This window comes from Mustela nivalis (assembly GCF_964662115.1).
Source record: "Mustela nivalis genome assembly, contig: HAP1_SCAFFOLD_1506, whole genome shotgun sequence".
In the NCBI taxonomy this organism is placed as follows: Eukaryota; Metazoa; Chordata; class Mammalia; order Carnivora; family Mustelidae; genus Mustela; species Mustela nivalis.
In genome coordinates, this window is record NW_028135158.1 from 2,966 (window position 1) to 27,718 (window position 24,753).

General features: G+C 37.6%; 1 protein-coding gene and 1 pseudogene across 2 annotated transcripts in view; both read right to left on the reverse strand.

Annotated features, from left to right (window-relative positions):
* Positions 1-1,261: 1,261 nt before the first annotated feature.
* LOC309857877 (ankyrin repeat domain-containing protein 26-like) overlaps positions 1,262-24,753 on the reverse strand; it is a 37,377-nt gene continuing 13,885 nt past the window's right edge. Inside the window, exons 7-13 of the mRNA XM_082750607.1 lie at positions 18,758-18,794; positions 13,260-13,335; positions 10,694-10,751; positions 10,387-10,586; positions 5,494-5,617; positions 5,134-5,192; positions 1,262-1,740 (exon numbers count right to left, since the gene is read on the reverse strand). Coding sequence (XP_082606733.1) covers positions 1,510-1,740; positions 5,134-5,192; positions 5,494-5,617; positions 10,387-10,586; positions 10,694-10,751; positions 13,260-13,335; positions 18,758-18,794 — 785 coding nt within the window. The 3' untranslated portion in view covers positions 1,262-1,509. The remainder of the gene's footprint in view (positions 1,741-5,133; positions 5,193-5,493; positions 5,618-10,386; positions 10,587-10,693; positions 10,752-13,259; positions 13,336-18,757; positions 18,795-24,753) is intronic.
* LOC309857878 (RAD51-associated protein 1 pseudogene) lies at positions 17,321-18,705 on the reverse strand (annotated as a pseudogene). Its single transcript has 2 exons — positions 18,681-18,705; positions 17,321-18,414 (listed from the first exon to the last, which is right to left on the reverse strand). The product of its transcript is annotated as an RAD51-associated protein 1 pseudogene (transcript).

A 24,753-nucleotide genomic window follows, 5' to 3' on the forward strand; every position in this document is an offset into this window, starting at 1 on the left:
CTGCTCTCTTTCTCCTTCCAATTCTCTTTGTACTCAATGATACTACTTAGGAAGTACCACTGTTTTATAAGCCATTAAGTAAAGTAATTCAGGGGGCGCCTGGGTGGAGCAGCGAATTGGTCATCCAGCTGTTGATTTTGGCTCAAGTCATGATGGCACCATCTTGGGATTGAGCCCCGCATCGGGCTCTAGTCTCAGAAGTGAACCTGTTTGAGGCATCTCTCTCCCTCTCCCTTTGCCCGTCCCCCTAATCACTCACTGTCTCTCTCATTCTCTCTCCCTAAAATAAATCTTTAAAACAGAGTTATTTCTGGATCTATGGTCTTGATTGTTCTGCTTTTACACCCATTTTACTAGGGTTTATCTTCACCACTTCTTTCCTCTTTATTCAGCACTAGTATCTCACATCTATTACCTCTCTTTCTGCATCTCCTTGCTCCCCCCTAGCTAAAAACATGCTCACAAATAAAAACAAAATAATGCTTTTCCTTGATCCCATGGTGTCTTGAACTATCCACTGGCCCTTCCAGACTTTTCTGCAGAAACCCCTTGCTACAGAGCACATGACACAGGGACCACAGACACTGGCATCACCTGAGAGGTCAGAATGCAGAATCCCAGACCTGCTGCTCACAATCTGCATTTTTAGCAAGGTCTCTGATTACTAAAGTTGGAGAAATTCTAGTCCATACTGTATCTGCTACCACATTCCTTTACCTTAACTTCACCTTCTAGAAGCAAGCCTTATGTGCATCACTATCAATTCTTCGAAACTGGAAATGTCTTAAAAGTCGTAAGCTTTCTAATGGACTTCTTATCATGGCTAAAGTTTCCTTGATTTCCCCCGAACTGACCCTCCTCCCTTCTTCCTTCCAATACTCTTACTTTGCACTCAATGATACTATTTATGAAGTACCACCATTTTTATGCCATTAAGATACACACACTTATTGGTGACTAGAACATCGCTCTGCATCATCAACTAGGGCAGTCCTGAATGTCTTCCCAACCATGAGGAAAGCAGTAAGAGCAGGAAAATTTCGGTATCCTACTCTGACAGGTTTTGGTACTGGAAGCTCACCTGATATTATTCCTGCATTTCAAATAGTCTGCTCCTCATTTAAAAGAATTATTTTGGTGGGGTTATGGACATTGGGGAGAATATGTGCTTTGACCAATGCTGTGCAGTGTGTAAACCTGGAGATTCACAGACCTGTACCCCTGTAGCTAAGAACATATTATATGTTAATAAAAAATAAAAAAAATTTTAAAAAGAAAATAAAAAATAAAGAATTGTTCTACTTTACCACCTTCCACTCTGACAGCTGCTTATTGTCCTTCATTTACTCCCCGTATTCTTGACTTTCTCGTCAGTCACCCTTTTTATCCTTTCCACTTATTTCCTGGCGTTCCTTTGGTCTTAGAGTACCTTGACATGGAACCACTAAGTAAGCTCCTTTGTGGCACCCTCAATTTCATGTGTTACCGACACTGACACCTGATAAGACTTCAACTTATCACCTTTTCAATCTTTCTCTTTATCTCTAATTCAATAGATGATTTTCTTTGGATATTGAAATATGTCAGTGCTCCCATTTTACACCAATATTTTATCAAATGACTTTTTAATAAAATACAAGTCTTACCTTCTACTTGCTCATTTAATGTACTTTCCCCTTTCTGATCTGCATGCCCAGATAAATGATCAAGGTATGTCTCTGGGAGACTCTCAGAATTACTCTGTTAAAATGAACAACAAAAATGAGTTGCATAAAGATTTCCTAATCCTTTTCTAAGAAAATATCTGAACTTCCTACTTTCATAGTAATCAGACTCACAAATAAGAAAAGCATATACTGAAAACCAAAACATTTTAAAAACTCATATATGCTTTCTAAATTAAATATAATGTTTAATCTTCATTTGGCCACCGGCTGTAAACTGAGCATCAAATGCTAGAGTAAATATTTTCTTGGACAGAACACTGACTTATATGTACATTTCCACAGGAACTAACAAAACACCTAACTCTCCTTTGCATTCCCCACCAAATTAAAGGATATTAAAAATATGTATTTAAATAAATTCTTTAGTAAGTATATTTGCTACAAATTTAAGCTGTTCCGAACAGCAGAACCTTTTTCCATGTAAAAATAGGACACCTGACATAAGAAACCTTGGAGTAGATCATGTTGAGTATAAAGAATACAGTGTGGTAACTGCTGCTTCATTTGTATAAACAAAGGCTTGGAAACTTTATTGACAGGATAATGGTTAAATGCAATGCCAAAGTAGGAAGAAAAACTTTTCATGAAATTATGTTTAAATAATAGTAAAAAGTTTTAGATATAGGTATGAAACTCTCCAAAAAGTATAATAAGCTTTCATAAGGGAATAATAAGAACATTTATTTATTAATTACCTAAAAGGTACCAGGCACTTATTTTAGTATACCCATTTTCTTTTCTACAAACAACAATAATACCAATGGTTATGACAATGGGGTGGATCTTCCTGCTTCCTGGTCATTCCAAGACATTAGAGTGAAATGATGAACAGGTGTGATCCACGGTTCTGTCTGTCTAGAATGTCTAGAAGGTCTCCAAGACCTTCACACAACTGGTCCTTCTCATCCTTTACTTGACAGCTCTTGCCACACTCAGAGAGATTGTTTCTGACCAACAAAATTCTGCTTGTATTCTCATCCCCATTCTAACTGCAAACTCCCCCACTGTTCCCTAACCTAACATTCCTATTTTCTTATATGAACCACTAACAGTGACTTACAGTGGGTTGTTATTCTTCATTTTTCTGCATCAACCACTACAGCCTAACCCCTCAACTTGTACAGCCTGGTATATAGCTGGTATTCAATAACAAATATATTTAAGTTCAAAACACCTAAAATAATCTCACTGAGGAGTCACCTATATGGCTCAGTCAGTTAAGCAACTGACTGTTGATTTCAGTTCAGTTCATGATCTCTGGGTTGGGAGATTAAGCCCCATGTTGGGCGCCATCATGTGCACAAAGCCTACTTGGGAATCTTTCTGTTTCTCTTCTTCTGCCCCTCCTCACCCCTCTCACATGCTCTCTCTTTCTTTTTCTCTAAAAGTAACAACAACAAGCTCACTGAGGAGGTCTCAAGTACCAAGTCACTATACTAGGTATCGACCCTAGCACAATGCAAGGGTTAAGGGCATTGATAGCCGTGCAGTCCAAACTTCACATATAACTTTGGATTCCCCCAAAACTTTACTCATCTCCTATTGAACTTCCTACTTCAAAAGCAATTAGACTTAAAAATAGCAAAAGTGTATATTAAAAACCAAAATATTTAAATAGAAGACCTTAGATCTCTAGAGTAGAGATCATTAGATCTGTAGATCTCATCTACTTCTTAATCCTCATTTGAATATTGACTCTGTAAACTAAGCACGGAAGGTCAGAGTAAATTATAACCTAATGCTGACCTTATCAATAACGTAAAGTCAATGAACACATTTTGTATGTCCTATATATTATATACTGTACTCCTACAATATAAACTAAAGAAGAGGTTATGAAGAAAATCATAAGGAAGAGGAAAATACATTAACAGTACTGTACTGTATCAAAAAAATCTGAGTGTAAGTGGACAAACAATTCAAACCCATCTTGTTCAAGGGTCAACTGTATACCTAACACAATGTCACTGAAATTTAACATAGCCCAAATTAGAAATCCACCTGCCCATTCTAACTTTCCCCTTCTTTTCTTAACACTACTGCTATTTATTTTATTGCCCTTCAGAAATCTTCACATTTCAAAAAAGGGTCCTCGATATTTAGTAAATCACTAATACTGCTGTGATCATTTTTGTCTCATGTTTCTATAGTGCCCTTAACAGTTTACAAAGTGTTTCCATACTTGTTCATTACACATACCTGAGAGGTAGGTATTAGAACCATTTTTATGAATGAGGTCTGTGACATTCAAACAGGTTAAACAAGTTTTTCTGGGATCCCACAGCTACCAAGTGACAGAATCTGGATGCCACTGTATCTTTTGACTTCAAACACAGTGCTTGCCGTACTGTATAGCACCTACCTGTCCTAAGAGATCAGGCCCTTTTAAGCTCCCTCCATAGTCTGTCACCTTAGAAAAGGTCATCGTTACCTTACACTTACGTTTCTGTAAGTAAGGCTGCCACAAAGATACTCAAGGCATACTATTTTAACTATCTGAAATAGTTTTTACCTATTGAAAGCACCACTAAACCAGGGATGCCTAGGCATTTCTGGGATAGAGCCCCAGAAATGGGGAGTGGAGAGCCTGCTTCTCCCTTGCCCTCTGCCCCTCCCCCACTCATGCTCCCTTTCTCTCTCTCTCTCTCAAATAAATAAATAAAATCTTTTAAAAAATAAATAAAACACCACTAAACCAGTGGTAATAATACCACTAATACCATTATATTACTATAATTTTTATTATAATCACAATGCTCCTTGTAAATCTACTTAACAATCCAAATATAATAGTTTCAGGGGCCCCCCATGGTTCAGTTGAGCTCTGTGCTCAGACTGGAGTCTGCTTCAGATTCTCCCTCTCCCTCCCACTCACTAACTCTCTCTCTCAACTACATAGATACACACATATGCATATACATACATACAGATAGATAGATAGACAGACAGATAGATAGATACACTTTCAAGTCCCAGGTATCATCTTTTCAAATTCCAACTTGTGAAAAACTAAAATCTAAACTCTTTCTAGATCTCATTAGGAGTTTTGCACATCCATATACACCACAGAATCATATATCTGGCCATAAGCTGGCCTGGAGTAATTCTTTGGTTATTTAGATAACTTAATTTCAAAACACAAACTAATTCCTAATCATGTCTAAGCCTCCGTTTTCTGCAATACTACTACTACACAGTTTTCATTAGGTTAAGTTTGTAAATTAATAGAACTATATTTGCTGGATTATTATATTTAGCACAGAAATATTTTATCAATTACAGGTAAAAAGTATAAGGAAATAGTTTTTATAGGCAAATGCAGAGATGAGAGTGTAAAGTCTAAGCATCCCTTTTACGTTTGAAAATCACTCCTTGCTTTTATTTTAAAATAATAATAAAACGGTACCTCAGAATCCCAAGGTGATTCTTCATTTTGTTCTGCAAATCCTAATGCTGACAGCATAACTATAAAATACAGTCACAGATACATTAATGAGAACGTGTATTATGAATTTTAAACGTATATACAAGCCTATGCCCCCTTCATGAATACTTCAATAAAATAAAAGTAAAAGCAGTAAAGATTTTCAGAGGGTTGAAGAATTTTCAGGAACCAAAAGCTGGTATACTTAAAAAGAAAGACAGCAAAAAGAAAAAGAAAAATATCTTAATGAAATGGGGGAACATAACTGGATCTACATACTGTGATATTTCTTATACTAGCATTTAGGCCTAGAAAAAAATGTGGAGATGTTCACTAACTTACCATGTCTATCATTTTTACCTGCCCTGTCAGCAGAAGTCAAACAGTCATTAATTGTTTGTGCTTGTGGAACACTTTCAGTGATACCATCGTCCTTTGTTCCAATCCCTGGCCGCTCCTCTCCTTCCTATAAAAACAATACAAAACAAAAGCCCGACTTCAGAAAACATCATATCAATTCACGTGCTCACCCACTCACTCAGAAAGACAAATGCGTCCATCAAGTCATAGGCACTATCCTGGGAGAAGCTGGAAATATAAATAAAAGAGACTGTCATGTATCCTAGTAGGGGTAGAGATGGACAAAAACGAGAACAGAAGAGTATCATTTACTAGTTCTACAGGTGAAGTGAATAAAGCACAGTGAAGGCACAAAGGGGAAAACAGTTGTATATGGGAAGCTCAGGAAATGCTGCAAAGGTAGGGCTGTATCTGGAGAGAGAGACTACACAAAGACAGTGTGAAGGGCATTCTAGAAAAGGTAGAATGAGCAAAAGGATGACGTATGGAATAACACAGTAAGTGACTATAGCTACAGAAGGTGGCAAAACTGGAACACAATTTTTGGGAGTGGGATAGAGAGACAGAATTGGAAAACCAGGACTGAAACAAAAAAGGCAAGTGTGATGCTGGAATATAAACTTTCTCCTTCAGGTAATGGGCATCCACTAAAGAAGCAGAGGAGTTACATCACCACAAATATATTCTAGAAAGGTCACTCTCATAGCAATGTAGAGATGAACATAAAGGAACCCAAGGGGCACTTGGGTGGCTCAGTGGGTTAAAGCCTCTGCCTTTGGCTCAGGGATCATCAGGTCATGATCCCTGATGCGGGTGATCGAACCCTGCATCAGGCTTTCTGCTCAGCGAGGAGCCTGCTTTCTCTTCTTCGCTCTGCCTACTTGTGATCTGTCTGTCAAGTAAATAAATAAAATCTTTGAATTAAAAAAAAAGGAACCCAAGCCAGAAGAGGATTTCAAATTATAGGACAGAGAGAGAGGGAATTATATTAAGATATGAAAAATGGGAAGCAGATACAAAATAGTGCATGGAGAGAGTGACTGAATGTGGTGATTTTTTCTTTTTTTGCTTTTTAATATTTTTTAAAGGTTTTATATTTATTTGTCAGAGAGAGAGAGCACAAGCAGGAAGAGAAGCAGGCAGAGAGAGAAGCAGACTCCTCGCTGAGCAAGGAGCCCAATGAGGGACTCAAGCCCAGAGCCCTGAGATCCTGACCTGAGCTGAAGGCAGATGCTTAACTGACTAAGCCACCCAGGTGCCCCTTTTTCTAATTTAAATTCAATTAATTAACATATAATGTATTATTGGATTCAAAGGTAGAGATGTGATGTTTTTTTCTAAAAGATTTAATTTATTTATATTTAGAAGGAGAGGGTGTGCATGCAGGTGGAGGGGCAGAGGAAGAGAAACACAGAGAAACCTCAAGTAGACTCCCTACTCAGTATGGGGGCCGACCAGGGGCTTCATACCAGGACCCTGAGATCATGACCAGAGCAACACCAACAGTCAGATGCTTAACCGAGCAAGCCACCGAAGTGTCCCTGGATGTAGTAATTTCAGGGAAGTTTGGAGTCCAGGATTTTTCCTACTTCAGTGTTTCAGTGGTGCTATCTACTAGGAAGGGGAAAACAAATGACAGAGCAAATTACAGAAAGCCAGGGAAGAAGAAAGCATCAGAAACAATGTCTTCAATCTGGGACATACCAAATTTGAAGCACCCCAGAGCCTTTTTTTTTTTTAAAGATTTTATTTATTTGTTTGTTGGAGACAGGGAGTACAAGTAGAGGGAGGGGCAGGCAGGGAGAGAAGCAGGCTACCCGCTGAACAAGAAGCCCAATGCAGGACTCAATCCCAGCACCCTGGGATCAAAACTTGAACCAAAGATAGATGCTTAACTAACTGAGCCACCCAGACATCCTGAAGCACCCAGAAGACTTATGAAGAAATTTCTAGACAAATACATTTGGAGTAGGAAAAATGACTTTACTCATGATGTTAAAAAGATAAATATCGGGTGCCTGGGTAGCTCAGTGGGTTGAGCCTCTGCCTTCAGCTCAGGTCACGATCCCAGGGTTCTGGGATCGAGCCTCGCATTGGGCTCTCTGCTCAGCAGAGAGCCTGCCTCCACTCTCTCTCTGCCTGCCTCTCTGCCTACTTGTGATCTCTGTCTGTCAAATAAATAAATAAAATTTTATTAAAAAGATTAATAAAGATTTAACTGCAAAACACCAAGATTTTGTAGGAATACTCATTTTTGAAAATTAATCTTAAAAGAATTCTATTATATAAAAGAAATAATAGGATTTTAAAATTCTGAGGCATTTTTAAGTACTACTATGATATATGAGAAAAATATAAAACTCTATTTTAAAATTCACATCATTTTCTTATTCCACTGTGAACAGCATATTTCACCAGTAGGTAATGACCAGAGAAAGAATCTAATATTAAAAAAAATCATGATCGGGGCGCCTGGGTGTTTCAGTGGGTTAAGCCTCTGCCTTTGGCTCAGGTCATGGTCTCAAGGTCCTGGGATAGAGCCCCGCATCGGGCTCTCTGCTCGGCAGGGAGCATGGTTCCCTTCCTCTCTCTCTCTCTGCCTGCTTCTCTGTGATCTCCATCTGTCAAATAAATAAATAAAATCTTTAACAAATAATAATAATTATGATCATCCAAGTTGAAGGTTTTAAAGTCTCCAAATACATGTGTCATTATCAAGCAGGACCCAATATTCACATGAGGAAAGAAGAAAGGGACATAAATAAATAAAAAAAAAAAAATCACCAGCATTTCTGGATTTCAGATATGAAAGAATTCACATGATAAATTTAACAACTATGGAGCTCCTGGCTGGATCAGTGGGAAGAGAGTGTGACTCTTGATCTCCATGCTGGGTATAGAGATTACTTAAAATTTTTTAAATTTAAAAAGAACCCCCCAAAACTAATAGCTATGAATACTAACGTTTCCTGATAATATAAAATGTATCCACTGTTGGAGATATTTGAAAAAGTAAAAATCATCTTCCAGAAATAATTCTGTATACTCTGTTAGCAACCTTTGCTTCCTTATGATTCTATAATGACAACTAGTTCATATTAGGAAAAAAACTATAAATTGTTAGTTTATTCATTTGATCTGTGTGCATGTGTCTATTGCAGATACAATTAAAAATAAATCAGAATCAAAAAACAAGATGTTAGGGGCACCTGGGTGGCTTAGTGGGTTAAAGCCTATGCCTTCAACTAAGCTCATGATCCCAGGGTCCTGGGATTGAGCCCCACTTCAGGCTCTCTGCTGAGCAGGGAGCCTGCTTCCCCCCGCTACTCTCTCTGCCTGCCTCTCTGCCTACTTGTGATCTCTGTCTGTCAAATAAATAAATAAAATCTTTAAAAAATTATATTTTTTCTTTAAGAGTGTTGCACCTTAAAATTTATTTCATTTAATGGATAAAGATTAAGAACCTCACTTACATAGTCATAAATTTCAGTTTTGAGTAATGAAAAGACTACGTAAGGTGTTTACTTCTCTCCTCTCTTTATTCTCAAAAAGATCTAAAACTTTCCAAGATTACACCACACAGTACATAAATTAGAAGCCACAAGAAAGAGCACCTGGTTGGCTCAGTTGGTTAAGCATCTGCCCTCAGCTCATGAAGGTCATGATCCCAGGCTCATGGGATCAAGTCCTTCATCAGGCTCCCTACTCAGTAGGGAGTCTGCTTCTCCACTTCCCCTCCCCCTGCTCTTGTACTCTCTCTCACACACACAGAAAAATAAATAAAATCCAAGATGCCCTTCAACGGATGAATGGATAAGGAAGTTGTGGTCCATATACATTATGGAGTATTATGCCTCCATCAGAAAGGATGAATACCCGACTTTTGTAGCAACATGGACAGGACTGGAAGAGATTATGCTGAGTGAAATAAATCAAGCAGAGAGAGTCAATTATCATATGGTTTCACTTATTTGTGGAGCATAACAAATATCATGGAGGACAAGGAGTGTTAGAGAGGAGAAGGGAGTTGGGGTAAATTGGAAGGGGAGGTGAATCATGAGAGACTATGGACTCTGAAAAACAATCTGAGGGATTAAAGTGGCAGGGGGGTCTGGGAGGTTGGGGTACCAGGTGGTGGGTATTATAGAGGGCACGGATTGCATAGAGCACTGGGTTGGTAAAAAAAATAATGAATACTGTTTTTCTGAAAATAAATAAATTGAAAAAATTTTTAAAAAAAGGATAATGGCCAAAATTCAAAATTTATAATAAGTCTGATTAAGGCCTAAAACAGATTTCACTTTGCATTATCTATAAACACAGGTTTTGCTAAATTACATATACAATATCACACTTTATCAACTTAAAAGAATAAAATTTTCTTCCACTTCTTCATAGAAATAAGCTGTAATCATTCAGATGAGTGAGCATTTTTTTTAATTACCTGACTCCGTTTTCTTAATTCGCACTTAAAATAATTTCTACCATATTTTATAATGTAGAGTATCTGCTGTCCCGTAGCCCCACAACTGCTATTGTGTTTTTATAATAATCTCTCTCAACTCTGCAAGCTTTACAGTCATATAGCCCTTCTTAAATGAATTCTTTCCCTTCACCTCCTCCCTCATCTTCATATTCCATCTATAGCTGTTCTTTCCAGTTGCTCTGTAATTCTTTCCTCCCATAATGGCATACCTAAGAACTGTTCACTCCCACCAGACTTTATAAATCTCAATCCAATTACCTCTCTTCCAGTATGACACTGCTTTCTCTTATGATCTTGAGGACTTCCCTTTCTTCCTAAGATTCTTTTCATTAGAAGGATCAAGACGATAAAATATGAACGGGGAAAAAGTTTAAAATGAAACAACTTACCTTTGTAAGACCAAGGCCTAACGATGTGAAAGGAGGTTTTAGAATAGAATCAGGCGATGGCAAAGCAGGAGGAGAAGAGTCACAGATGTCAGCAGATGGTTTGGAAAAAACACCAACTGTATCTTCACATTTGTTTTCAGAATTATCATGCTCAGATAAAGTTTTATCTCCTGGTGATAGAAGGCCAAGTTCTATTTCCACTTAGTAAAAAAACAAAATAAAGAGTATATGAAAATATCTGTAATTTCAAGTTACTAACACAAGAATGGACAAAAATCAGTGCATAACAAGTCTTCAAACAGCTTACATTTCTTGAAAAGCTGAGAAGCATTCATTAATTTTCTTAAGTTTGGTTTTGAGGTGTTCTAGAAAAGAAATTAATAGTATTAAGGATTACAAATAACACATTTGGTAAAATAATTATAATATTCACCATTGTCAAATGAGCACCATTACACAAAGAACATGGGTTTTGGAATCATTCAAATGTAGATTCAAATCTCAGTTCTGCCATTTACTAGCCTACATTTTCTCCTGGGGTTAGGATTATGAGAGATGCGTGTGTTCCAAAATTCATTGTTTATGCACCACACCCAGTGCTCCATGCAATACGTGCCCTCTTTAAAACCCACCACCAAGCTCAACCAACCTCCCATGCCAGCCCCTACAAAACCCTCCAATTGTTTTTCAGAGTCCATAGTCTCTCATGGTTCTTCTCCCCTTCCAATTTCTCTCAACTCCCTTCTCCTCTCCATCTCTCTATGTCCTCCATGTTAGTTCTTATGCTCCACAAGTAAGTGAAACCATATGATAATTGACTCTCTCTGCTTGATTTATTTCATGCAGAATAATCTCCTCTAGTCCCATCCATGTTCATACAAAAGTTGGGTACACATCCTTTCTGATGGAGGCATAATACTCCATCTTGTATATGGACCACATCTTCTTTATCCATTCAACCGTTGAAGGGCATCTTGGTTCTTTCCACAGTTTGGCGACTGTGGCCATTGCTGCTATGAACATTGGGGTACAGATGGCCCTTCTGTTCACTACATCTGTATCTTTGGGGTAAATATCCAGCAGTGCAACTGCAGGGTCATCGGGTAGCACAGTTTTCCAATGTGGCTGCACCAACTTGCATTCCCACCAACACTGTAAGAAGTTTCCCCTTTCTCCACATCTTCTCCAACACTTGTTGTTTACTGTCTTCTTGATTTTGGCCATTCTAACTGGTGGAAGGTGGTATCTCAATGTGTTTTTGCTTTGAATCTCTCTGATGTCTAATGATGATGAACACATGGAACTGGCACAAAAAGAGACACATAGACCAGTGGAACAGAATAGAGTCCATATATGGACCCTCGACTCTATGGTCAAATAATCTTCAACAAAGCAGGAAAAAAAAAATACAGGAGAAAAAAGACTCTCTATCTAAAATTCTAAGCTCACAATTAAAGAATAGTAAAAAATAGATTGTAACCTTCTTTCTCATTTATTTCCCCAACATAATTCATTTGCACTTATAAATCCTAAACATGAAGAGGGAATATAAATTTTTAAATTATGTATTTGAAAAATTTTTTATATTTAATTATGACATATTATGCACATTACATTATTTATATAACATTCCATTATACAGAATTCCATCTGTCTGCTCATTAATTCACATTCAAAAAATATTAAAATTAATTCTTCAAGCAAGCTTTTACTCTAGGTGTTCCAGGAGATGCACAATTATGTTTCCTAAAATCCAATAGCTTATAATGATGCAGGAGCTTTTTATTTTATTTTATTTTATTTTAAAGATTTTATTTATTTATTTGTCAGAGAGAGAGAGAGGGCGAGAGCGAGCACAGGAAGACAGCGTGGCAGGCAGAGTCAGAGGGAGAAGCAGGCTCCCTGCAGAGCAAGGAGCCCGATGTGGGACTCGATCCCAGGACGCTGGGATCATGACCTGAGCTGAAAGCAGCTGCTTAACCAACTGAGCCACCCAGGTGTCCCATGATGCAGGAGCTTTATCATGAATATTTAAATAAATATAAAGTGACTAAAAGTTTGAATCTTAGAATCTGATACAAAGATTATGAGTAGATATTTTTGAAAAACTGTAATATAAAAGATTTCTGAAATTAGACATTTTACCATATGGGTATGAAAAGCCTCTGCTTCTAGTGTTAATTATTTTTTTAGGCAAAACGTGTATTCTTCACTTAGATAAAGAGTTTTAACTAAACTCTTTATGGAATTATTTTGAAAACACAGTAGAATGTGTTAAGTAGAATTTAAATTTCTAAATTTCCACAATTTCCAATCTTATTTTGGTCTAAATGTAGAACAAGGGAAAGAAATAGCAAAAAAAAAAAAAAAAAAAAAAAAAAAACCTTTCATAAAACTGTATGCTACCAAAATAAAAAATGTCCAAGAAAAAACTATCTGTAATAAATAACTGGGTCCACTAAAGATTCATTTAGGAATGAGTATTATAAAAGTCATGTTAGAAGAAAAGAGAAAGAGAGATAAAGAGAAAAAGAGAAAGGAAAAGAAAGAAAAGTCATGATAAGATAATTTAAAACTCACAGTAAGAATCCTTATCCTTGACCAAATGTCATATTTCCTCCATCATGGGAAAGCTTTTCCCAATATAATTTTCCTGTCATTATATATTTCCAGCCCATTTTTTCTAACTTTGATATTTAACAGAGTTAAAAAAAATTCAACTTGTCATATTTCTATAAAGTGGTTTGTCCTGACCAACTTTCCACTTCAAACATAAAATGATGATAGGCAGGCCACTGCTAAGTTTTAAGAGAAAATAATACACAAAACTAAATTCAGAGCAGAAAAATTAATTTCACAAGAGAGTATATTACCTTCATATTGAAACTTAAGTCTTCATCATCTGATGTAGGCCATGAAGCATTATCATCACCAGGTTTAACAGAAATACTTTAGAGCAAAAATATACAACAAAAACAAGTTAATGAAAAAGAAAAATCAAGTGAAAGGTCATCTATTTATTTATTGAATAAAGTTTCTTGATGTAATTGAACTTTAGCCTCTGTTTTTGTTATTAAGTTTTTATTTTAATTCCAGTATCACACAGTGCTGTATTAGTTTCATGTATACAATATAATGATTTGGTAATTCCATCACCCAGCGCTCAGCACGACAAGTGCATTCCTTAACCCTTAGCTCCTATTTCACCTGTTGCCCTACCCATCTCCCCTCTGGTAACCATCAACTTGTTCACTATGGTTAAGAGTCAGTTTCTTCGTTGTCTGTCTCTCGCTTTTTGTTGTTTTATTTTTCTTTGCTCATTTCTATTGTTTCTTAAATTCCACATATGAGTAAAATCATATGGTATTTGTCTTTCTCTGACTTAACTCCACTTAGCACAATACTCTCTAGTTCCCTCTATTTCACTGAAATGGCAAAACTTCATTCTTTTCTATGGCTGAATATTCCATTGTATATATATGTGCCACTTCTTTATCCATTCATCTCTCAATGGACACTCAGGCTGACTATTATAACTAATGCTGTAGTAACCATAGGGGTACATGTATCCATTCAAATTGGTATTTTCCTATTTTGGGGCATAAATACCCAATAGTGTGATTACTGGATTGTAGGGTAGTTCAGTTTTTACCTTTTGGAGGAAACGCCATACTGTTTCCACAGTGGCTGCATTAGTTTGCATTCGCACCGATAATCCAAGGGGATACCTTTTTCTCCACATGCATGCCAACATTGTTATTTATGTTTTTTATTTTAGCCATTCTGACAGGTAGGCAGTGCTATCTCGTTGTAGTTTTGATTTCCATTTCCCTGATGCTGAGTGATGCTGAGAATCTTCTTAGGTGCCTGTTGGTCATTGTGTGTTTTCTTTGGAAAAATGTCTGTTCATGTCTTCTGATAATTTTTAAATTGGGTTGTGTTTTTGGTGCTGAGTTCTATCAGTTCTTTTTATTTGTATACTAACCCTTTATTGGCTATGTCATTGGCAAATATCTGCTCCTATTCCATAGGTTGCCTTTTCATTGTGTGGACTGATCCCTTCACTGTGTAAAAGCTTTTGATTTTGATGTAGTCCCCACAGTTTGCTTTGCTTTTACTGCTCCTGAGGCAAGAGCAGTAAAAGCAAAAATAAACAGAAACAGACCCAGAAATACAGAGAATTCTGTATCACCAGAAGAGAATGGGGTGGGAAGATGGACAAAATGGGTAAAGGGGAATGGAAGGTTCAGGATTCCAGTTACAGTAAGTCACAGGGATACAAGTACAGCATAGCCCTACAACAAGTGCAGGGCTCAGTGGTACCCTCCAAACTTTTAAATCTTTAGCCTATGAAAGCAGATTCCCACAACAAGCACAGCATCAAATGATCAAGAGTAGAAGCCATTTCCTGCTAAACTGAAAGTCATCCTTGTAATCATCGCAATGTAGACATGTTACCAACTACCCAAATGAAGCTCTGTTACTGATTTGACAGCCAGTCTTAGCCCACCAAACTGTACAAGTACATGGGAAGGACATCAGAGTATTAGAAAAAGAGGTGGAGTGAGGAGACCCCTACCTTGGGCCATATATCTGTGTGCTTCAGAATCTCCATTCCCCCATTACTCGAGAGGATCTAATCCAAGATTGGGCTGGAAGTAGTAGTAGTACAGCATTCCTATATGCTGTAAAAAGCCTTCCCTGTGGCTCAAATGATTTTAATACCTCTCAACAGAAAACCTGAAGTATGCTAGTTCATTCAATTCAACCAACCAACAAAAAAACTGCTCATGACTCTCTTGAACCCTCTATTTTAATGTGCTTTTCTAAACTCCCAATATCCCATATCCTTCATTCCTTTCTGTGTGTGTGTGTCCCTCATTTCTGTAAGCCATCTTGATCTAACTTATAAGCCCAAATATTCTGACATCTTTTCTAAAACTCTTATTCCCATCCAACCCAGTGTCATTATTCTTGAAACTCGACCTCTCCTGCCAATTCCTTCCTTACGCACCTTCACTGTGTTCACTAGACCCACTCCCCATCTTTCTATTATTAAAACATTCACCTATTAAGATGAGGAAAAAAGGAAAAAACCTGAATGTAAATATCATTTCTGTCACTTATCATATCCAAGTAAGTCACTTTAGTCTCTTCTGCATTTCAAATTCTCCATTTAAATAATCACTTGGTGAGGATGTTAAACACAGGTTGTAGAACCAGAGGGTATTTTGATTAATTCATCTCTAAGATGCCCTAAAATCATGAAATTCTATGTGCTTTTGATTTTGTCTACAGAAAAACAGAGAATACTTAGCTGGCAGAAAGGGAAAAAATTAATGGAATAAAAGAAACACCAAGAAAAGCAGAGAAGAAAGAAAAAAGAAAAATACAAGAAAAGATTATAGAAAAGTCAAGAGAGAAAAGGAAAAAAATCTACAAAAAAAGAAAAGGCTTCAAGGAACTGGTCAAGGGACTAGTCTAAAGGGAAAACTAGACGGGGAAGTCAGTAAACAGGAATCATTTAGAAATATCCTCTAAATAGATGATAAAATTAATTAACGTATCATGGCCTACACCTAGATTACATATCCATCACTTCTGGAAAAAGCATTCATCTCAAGGAGAGCAGACATCTCTTTATCTAAGAACTTGCCTGATTAGGTCATGCTTATGTAAAAGCTATGTACTATGGCCATAGGTAATGAGAGCCATTCTAAAATCTTGGACAGTAAAAACAAGAGACTAGTTGCCACTGCACTAATTACCCCTAGTTATCACTAGTTGTCAAATATAATAGAACAAATGCTTGGACTAACCTGGTTTCTTAGGAAAACTCTAAATCAGCAAACACATAACTAAATCTGACTTTCTGAGCTGATCTGACTGGGATCTGTTCCTTAACCTCAGTGCTGCTGAGGGACAAAAGAATTGATGTGGGAGTCATGCAGGCTGACAGTCAATTCGTGGGTCTACTACTCTTTTTTTTTTTTAACATTAAATGATTTGTTTATATTATGATACTTCTTTTTTGTTTGTTTGCTTTTTTATTTTTTAATTTTTTTAATTTTTTTTAATTTTTTATTTTTATAAACATATATTTTTATCCCCAGGGGTACAGGTCTGTGAATCACCAGGTTTACACACTTCACAGCACTCACCAAAGCACATACCCTCCCCAATGTCCATAATCCTACCCCCTTCTACAACCCCCCCCCCCAGCAACCCTCAGTTTGTTTTGTGAGATTAAGAGTCACTTATGGTTTGTCTCCCTCCCAATCCCATCTTGTTTCATTGATTCTTCTCCTACCCACTTAAGCCCCCATGTTGCATCACCACTTCCTCATATCAGCGAGATCATATGATAGTTGTCTTTCTCTGCTTGACTTATTTCGCTAAGCATGATACGCTCTAGTTCCATCCATGTTGTCGCAAATGGCAAGATTTCATTTCTTTTGATGGCTGCATAGTATTCCATTGTGTATATATACCACTTCTTCTTGATCCATTCATCTGTTGATGGACATCTAGGTTCTTTCCATAGTTTGGCTATTGTGGACATTGCTGCTATAAACATTCGGGTGAACGTGCCCCTTTGGATCACTACGTTTGTATCTTTAGGGTAAATACCCAATAGTGCAATTGCTGGGTCATAGGGCAGTTCTATTTTCAACATTTTGAGGAACCTCCATGCTGTTTTCCAGAGTGGCTGCACCAGCTTGCATTCCCACCAACAGTGTAGGAGTGTTCCCCTTTCTCCGCATCCTCGCCAGCATCTATCATTTCCTGACTTGTTTATTTTAGCCATTCTGACTGGTGTGAGGTGATATCGCATTGTGGTTTTGATTTGTATTTCCCTGATGCCGAGTGATATGGAGCACTTTTTCATGTGTCTGTTGGCCATCTGGATGTCTTCTTTGCAGAAATGTTATGATACTTCTTCAACAGAAACACAATTCAAATATAAACACACTTGTAAAACTCTTATTCTCTTAATCAAACCTTTGTTGACTACCACACTTAGCTACTAGCAGCATTTGGATGCAAAGGTTTCACTTGTTTTAATCTAGACAAGCCAAAGCAGAGACTCTGATTTGGAGACTTAACAGACACCCCTGCCAGTGGGCTCCTGCTGCTGTTGCTGCTGCTGTTGCTACTTCCAGACAGCGCTGGTGGCATCTACTTAGGTTTTCTGCTTCCAGCTGAAGGTTTGCATATTTGTAATGGTTTCCGAGTGGCCTCTTCACTGATAAAGCCTTTTTTGGTGAAGGCTGAGATTCTGATTTCAGGGCAACTGGAGCACAGTCTCTTGAAGTCACTTCCAAAGTGACTTTGGATCATGTTTGGATTGAGGTTTCTTCTCCTTTTTTTCAAGTGGGGATTTTACTTTCACTTCTTTCTTTTTAATTTCTTCCACTTTATTTTCTCCCACAGTGAAGTTTGCATCATCATCTTCACTCTCCCTAAAATCAGACTCATCCTCAGACTCTCCACCAGGGGGTTGGTTCAGAGTCGTCAGCACTACCGCCATGACTGCCTTCCTAAAGACTCTTCCTCTGCTGTACCACAGCTTTTGATGCTGCTTTTCTTTTCCCTTGAGCACCGCACACATCATCTCCCTCGGTAAGCTTATCTCAATCTAAATCATCACTGACTACACTGCAATCGGAGAGATGGGGAGCCTTAGTCATTATCCCAATTTCGCTGCTGCCACATTTTTTGGTGCTTGTATCTCGAGCCTCTCCCACATCAATGGTGACCCCTGGAAGTTCCTTCACTGATAAAGCTAGCGCCACTTCTAAGTCTCGCTGGTAAAGTTCGTCACCTAAAGCCATCCTTTTTTAGGTGTTTTCTCTTGTAGTGGGATATCTTCTTTCTGGACATTCTTCAGTTTAGGTTTTCTTGTTTCTAGTATTAACTCTTTTGGTATTGTTCTGGGCTTCTAATTCAAAGGTGTGGTTGCAGAAACAAAGTCATCATCACATTTGAAAATTTGAAGAATTTTCAAACTGAGTAACTGACTAGTTTCTTAGGCCTCATGGGGGGGCACCATGGCCCCCTCCAAGACCAAAAATTCACAGTGTTCAAGCTCTTGTTAGCAGCAGTGGCGGTTTCTGGGTCTGCTACTCTTTAACTATAGAATCATAGGTCAATTAATCAATGTTCCTGAACCACAGCTGACTAAATAATAAAAAAATAGGCTGTAACAGCACATCTACTTTGTGATGCTATTGTAATGACTATATAATAATAAATGTCAAGCACATAATATAGTGCCTAACACACAGTAGGACTCTCAACAAATGCTTTTCTCTGCATTCCCTTGTTAACACAGAATTTGTTAAAAAAAAAAAATCCACAAAAATCCTACCTGCTTAAAGAGTCTTCTTCAGAAGTCTTATTCGCCACTAAAGAAAAAAGCAAAGTACATTTTAAATCAACAACAGAAAAATACAGAATATTCAAATTGCGAGACTGATGTTGTATTAAAAAGTATTCTTCGGGACCAAACCTGGCAACCACACTGGAGTGAATATTAATTATACTATTGGTAGGCAGTAAACTCGATAAAAAATGTTACTTTCTCCTCTACATTTACCAAATGGAAGAAAAGAATGGTATTTATTGGAATTTGATACCTACAAGTGGATGTTTATAATGACCACAATTTTAACCAAACCCTTGAGACTAACAGAAAATGGTGTCATTAGCAGAATCATCCTCATAGACTGACAAAGTCAGGATTCTTCTGGATTCTTCAGGACTTTCACTATGAGGTACAGTTAAAAGAGACTATAATTATTTTGCTGTAACACAACAGAACTTCTCCAGATCTCCAGCAGGGGCTGTTAAGTTTAGGGTGAAACACCTCATCACAAAGTTTGGTCTACAGACACTCTACTTTGCAGCATGGCAAAACATAGCAAACAGACTCTCTCTGGCCTTATTTCCAATTGCAAGGTAAGTATGAAAGCTTTTAGTGATTTTAGTGATTCTGGTTCTATAAAGTATAACCTCTTGAGTCGACCTACTTTCATTGCTGGAGAGTCTATCTGGATCCACCTCTTAGACCAGAATGGTACCAAAGATTAGTGCTAGGTAGCAGGATATGATGTCATTGTTCTCAACCTTCCCCACTATGTGACAAACATCTGTAGAAATCACACTTTTTCAGTCTGTAAGGCATATGTCATCAGATCCTACACTGATGAACATAACAAAGGACAAAGATTATCTTGAATCACTATATTCAATTACCTCGGAATTTTAATTTTTTAAACATTCGAGAAGATATCCACTGTATGATTGCAACTATATGACATTCTGGTAAAAGTAAAACTTTTTAAGTTAGGAGACAAGGGTTGTGACAAGGGGAACAGGCACAGCACAGAGAACTTTTAAGGCAGTGAAACTATTCTATGTGATACCACATGGTAGATACATGTCATCACACATTTGTTAAAACCCATAGAATGTACAACACCAAGAATGAACCCTGATGTAAATTATGGACTGTGGATGATAAAGATGAGCTAATATAAATATAACAATGTACCACTGTGGTTCAGGATGTTGACAACAAGAAGGCTACGCGTGTAGAGGAACATGCGGTAAATGGAAACTCTCTGTACTTTCTGCGATATTTTGCAATGGACTTGAAAATGCTGTAAAAAAGAAGGTCTATTTACTGTGAAGGAAAAAAACAAAAGGTATCCATTGAGACTGTTAAGTGTTGGTACAAACCAGGTGATTTATCAAGCATTTACTATTTGATTTCCTTCCGGGAACCATAATTTTGATATATGCTAGGGAGAAGATGCCTACATGATTATCACTTAAAGAAAACTGAAGGCACTGAGTATCTATAAGATTCTTGTATTGGCAGACGACATCTCACACGAGTTGTCGTGATTTAATGCTGGAGGAATTAAGCACACCCATAGGCCGAGGATTCTTAGAAGCCTGCACTTGGCTTCCTCTAGACTTCACTCCATGCACCTTTTCTCTGCTGATTTTGCTTTGTATCATTTCACTGTAATAACCGCAGGCATGCGTACAAATATATTGAGACGTGCGAGTTCCTCCAGTGAATAACCAAACCTGGGTGTCATTTTGGGAGCCTCTAATACCAATGCATCATATGCAATTTTTATGATTAAGGTTGATGTTTTAAGACACGATTACAGTTAGAAGGTTATTTCACAGAATACCTTTCCTTGAATCTGTTTTTCTTAGAATTTGCCTGGGGGACTACTGTATTTCTATATCCATTTGAATAAAGGCATAAAAGGAATAGATGAAATAATGTCAGAAAATAATGTGAAACAAGCAACAATCGTATTTTAATTGGGGAAAAAAAGAGAATTCTGCTGATTACCAATATGTCCTACAGTATAAAAGTTCCTATAAAAAAACTAAAAGGTCACATACATTTTCTGCAACTAAATAGGGCTTAATTCACTTCTATTGTAGTTATGAATCAATAAGGGATAATTATAGAAAAAATATATATATATTATATATATATAAAATATATAAAAATTTATAGAAAAATATATCATACACAGTATAATAACACACTATTGGTTCTAGAGGTTTTTTGTTTCCACTCATTTTATTAATTTCTTATAGAATTAGAAACAGTTCACCTATTAAAGGCAGTTGTTGACAATCTGCTCAAAAACTCAGAAATACTACATTCGAAATGTAGGATGAGTTATCCACTCCAGCCTGAAAATAGTGGATTTGATCGTTAGAGATCAACAGAATTCATTTGGGGGAAAACAAAGTGAGTTATCTTTTATACATAGATGGTTAAAAACTTGTCAATCTATTTGGCCACATATTCTTGTTAAGCCATAGTTTACCAATTTCTGAAAAAGTACAAAAGCATGTCACATTAAAACTGTTATCAGGTAAAAATTTCCGATAATCCAGAAAATGCTTTCAATCTTGGCTAAACATCATCACTAACTCTGTCACTGTGGTACAGGTACAAAGAAGTTAAGCACAAGAAACAACAAAATATGAAATACATTTTAGATGGGGTAGCCTGTTACCTTAGGAGGAAATATACATATAGTAGAAATGTGTTCCAATAGTGATAGATTCCAAGACAGTTTTCCTTAGTGCTTTCTTTACAGATGAAATTCAGAAAGAAGCAGTAAAAGTAAAGATATAAGAGGAAGGCAAATTAAAGAGGATGGAGAGAGACAGCACTAACAAAAATAGTCCAGTACTGACGTTTTTTACTGACACAGAATCCCTAGCAAGTGACAACTGGTATATTCAGCATATCACCTTATATTTCCTCCTTGATATTATACTAGTTTTCTGCAATAAAATACTTAACAGAGGTCAGTTTCTCCCAAACTGCAGGTCTGTATAAAGTATTTCTGATCAAATTTAAAACTGTCAAAAGACAGCTGCATCGTGATTCCATTTCAGAGATAGGGCCTGACAGCGGCTTCCTGCCTATTGCTTCCAGATTTTTGTCCTAGTATTCATCCACGAGAGTGTATCAGGGACTTGAAGAAAAGCTCAAGTATCTCTACACAAAACAGGTAAGAAAGAGAACACTTTTCCTCACACTTGACCCCTAGGTTTTGACAATTATGGAAAAATGTTGGCCAGTCTACTCACCAGGCCAGACCATATCCCCTTGACCCTGTCCAGGTAGATACTGCAGTTAGAAAAAATAACACTTGTTGTGTTATTTTTCCATATTTGAACACAGAATAGTCCAGTCACATAAATAACAGACCTTACAACTCAAAAATGGTTCTTTTGAAAAGGTTACCACCAAAGAACTTTTAAAAGTTAAATCCAACTTTTTTTAGTGATTTTGATACAATTAATACTCCATGAAATATTTTTTTTCAAATTTTTCAACAACATTTCCTCTAATTCCTCTCCTAAGTTTCCCCAGCCACTTCCCAGTCTTCTCTACCAAGTCTTACACCTCCATCCACACTTTATATACTGGTATTGCCAGGCTTTGTTCACTGGCCTTCGTCTATTTCTATATGTTTTCCATCATGGACAAGCTCAATCTTTGTCCAAGCTATGACTTAGCCTAATAATTCTAATCAATTTATTTCAAATCAGCACCTACAAACTTGAGGCTCTGTCTCCAGCTAGAAACTCCTAGTATTCAATTATCCAGTTACTAAAAATATTCTACATGGATAGTCCATCAAATTCAACATATACAGAAAATCCCTGGTCTTCCCTATTCCCACTGCACTCCGATAAAGTCCTACTCATTTTTCATGGGCAAGTTTAAATGTTAGTGCACAACCTGGAAAGATATGACTCTTCTACGATTTCTTCTTCCCCCTCCCCTTTTTTAAGATTTTATTTGACAGAGAGACAGCGAGAGGGGGAACACAAGCAGGGGGAGTGGGAGAGGGAGAAGCAAGTTTCCCATGGAACAGGGACCCCAATGTGGGGCTTCATCCCAGGACCTTGGGATCATGACCTGAGCTGAAGGCAGCTACTTAATGACTGAGCCACCCAGGCATCCCCCTCTCTCCTCTTTCTACATTCAATAATCATGAAACTGTATTAACTATACTTCTTTTCTATCATTGCTTTATATTTCCCCTGCCACTGCCCTACACAAACATGAGCTCTTAATTGAGGACTTCCAGAAGGGGAAAAAAAATAACCCCACCAACTAGTATTGCTATTTATTAAATGAATAAAAAGTTTTTAAGCAAAACAAATGGGAAAGGCAGCACCTTGGTGACTCAGTTAAGCATCTGCCTTCCCCTCAAGTCACGGTCTCAGGGTCCTGGGATCAAGTCCCATTCCAGGCTCCCTGCTCAATGGGGAGTCTGCTTCTCCCTCTCCCTCTGCCCCTCTGCCCCACTTGTGCTCTCTCTCAAATAAATAAAATCTTTTGAAAAGTTTTAAATTTTTAAAAAATGAGAAAGATATAAGGCCTAGAAAAGAACAACATTGTAAATTGAATAAATTGAGCCTCCTGACTTTTTGAGTATAGAGGAGTGAACATTTCATAATGGACTGATACTAGACTAAGGAAATATAAGCGTCCTTTATCTTCCAGTCTCTTTACATGGTTTTTTTCCAATCTATCCTCCACATGAGGGTTGACCAAACTATGGCCACAGGCCAAGTCAGACCAGTCATGTGCCTGTGCCCCCATAAAACTTTATTTACAGAACCAGATGGTTGGCTCTTGCTATTCACCTACGTGTTGCTACAGCTGCTTTCACACTATAGTGGTAGTTGTAGTTGAAAAACCACAGGGCCTAAAATATTCACTATCTGGCCCTTTAGAGAAAAATCTTGGTGATCACTATTTTGTGCCACAACCAGAAGACCCTAATTCAAATCTAATCTTGTTACCCTTCTGCTTCACATTCTCCAGTGAAGTACTGCTCCATCAAGTACTGCTCGCTCCCTCCCCAATAACCATGCCATAGTCTTCATTCTTGCTGGAAAACCACAACTTTATTTGGATATTTATTGTCCCAAACACGAAGCCGCCATACCGTAGCTTCAAAAGAAAAAAAGATTATTCTAAGCTAATCACTGTACCTGGTTTACCAGTGGCTGGTTTAGGAACAAGCATGTGATATAACCTAGCTTATAAGATGTTAGAGGAAAGTTGCTGCAAGCCTCGGAGTTTTCTTCCTATTTTAAGAAACATATAGCGGAGCCTGGGTGGTTCAGTTGTTAAGTGTCAGCCTTCAGCTCGGGTCATGATTTCAGGGTCCTGGGATCCAGCCCCACATCAGGCTCCCTGCTCAGAAAGAGGCCTGCTTCTCCCTCTGCGACTTCCCCCTGCTTGTATTCCCTCTCTGTCTGTCTCTCTCTGTCAAATAAATAAAAAAAATCTTAAAAAAAAAAAGAAAAGAAACATATAAAGAAAAACAGTCCTTCCAGTCACTGGATATTGTTGCTAATTAGCCAATCAGGAAAGGACATATAAAATAATGCCAACCTAAAAGCTAAAAAGAGACAACTGGCATCCTGGAGACATCACTGAACCATCAAAAGAATTCTGGTTCTGACCGTTTTAGTCACTGTTTGGTTAGGTTTGCTTTTTTTAGATTTGTTTATTTGACAGAGAGTGAACGCATGCAAGAGAGAGTGCACAAATGGGAGGAATGGCAGAGGAAGAGAATCGTCAAGCAGACTCCATGCTGAGCATGGAGCCCTGTGGGATGTGGGGCTTGATCTCATGACCCATGAGACTGTGACCTGAGCTAAAACTAAGAGTCAACGTGTAACTGACTAAGCCATCCAGGTGGCCCTGTTTTAGTCACTATTATAAGTCACCTGTTATTTGCAGCTTAAAGCATTCAACCTGATAAATTTCCCAAGGTCTACATGGTA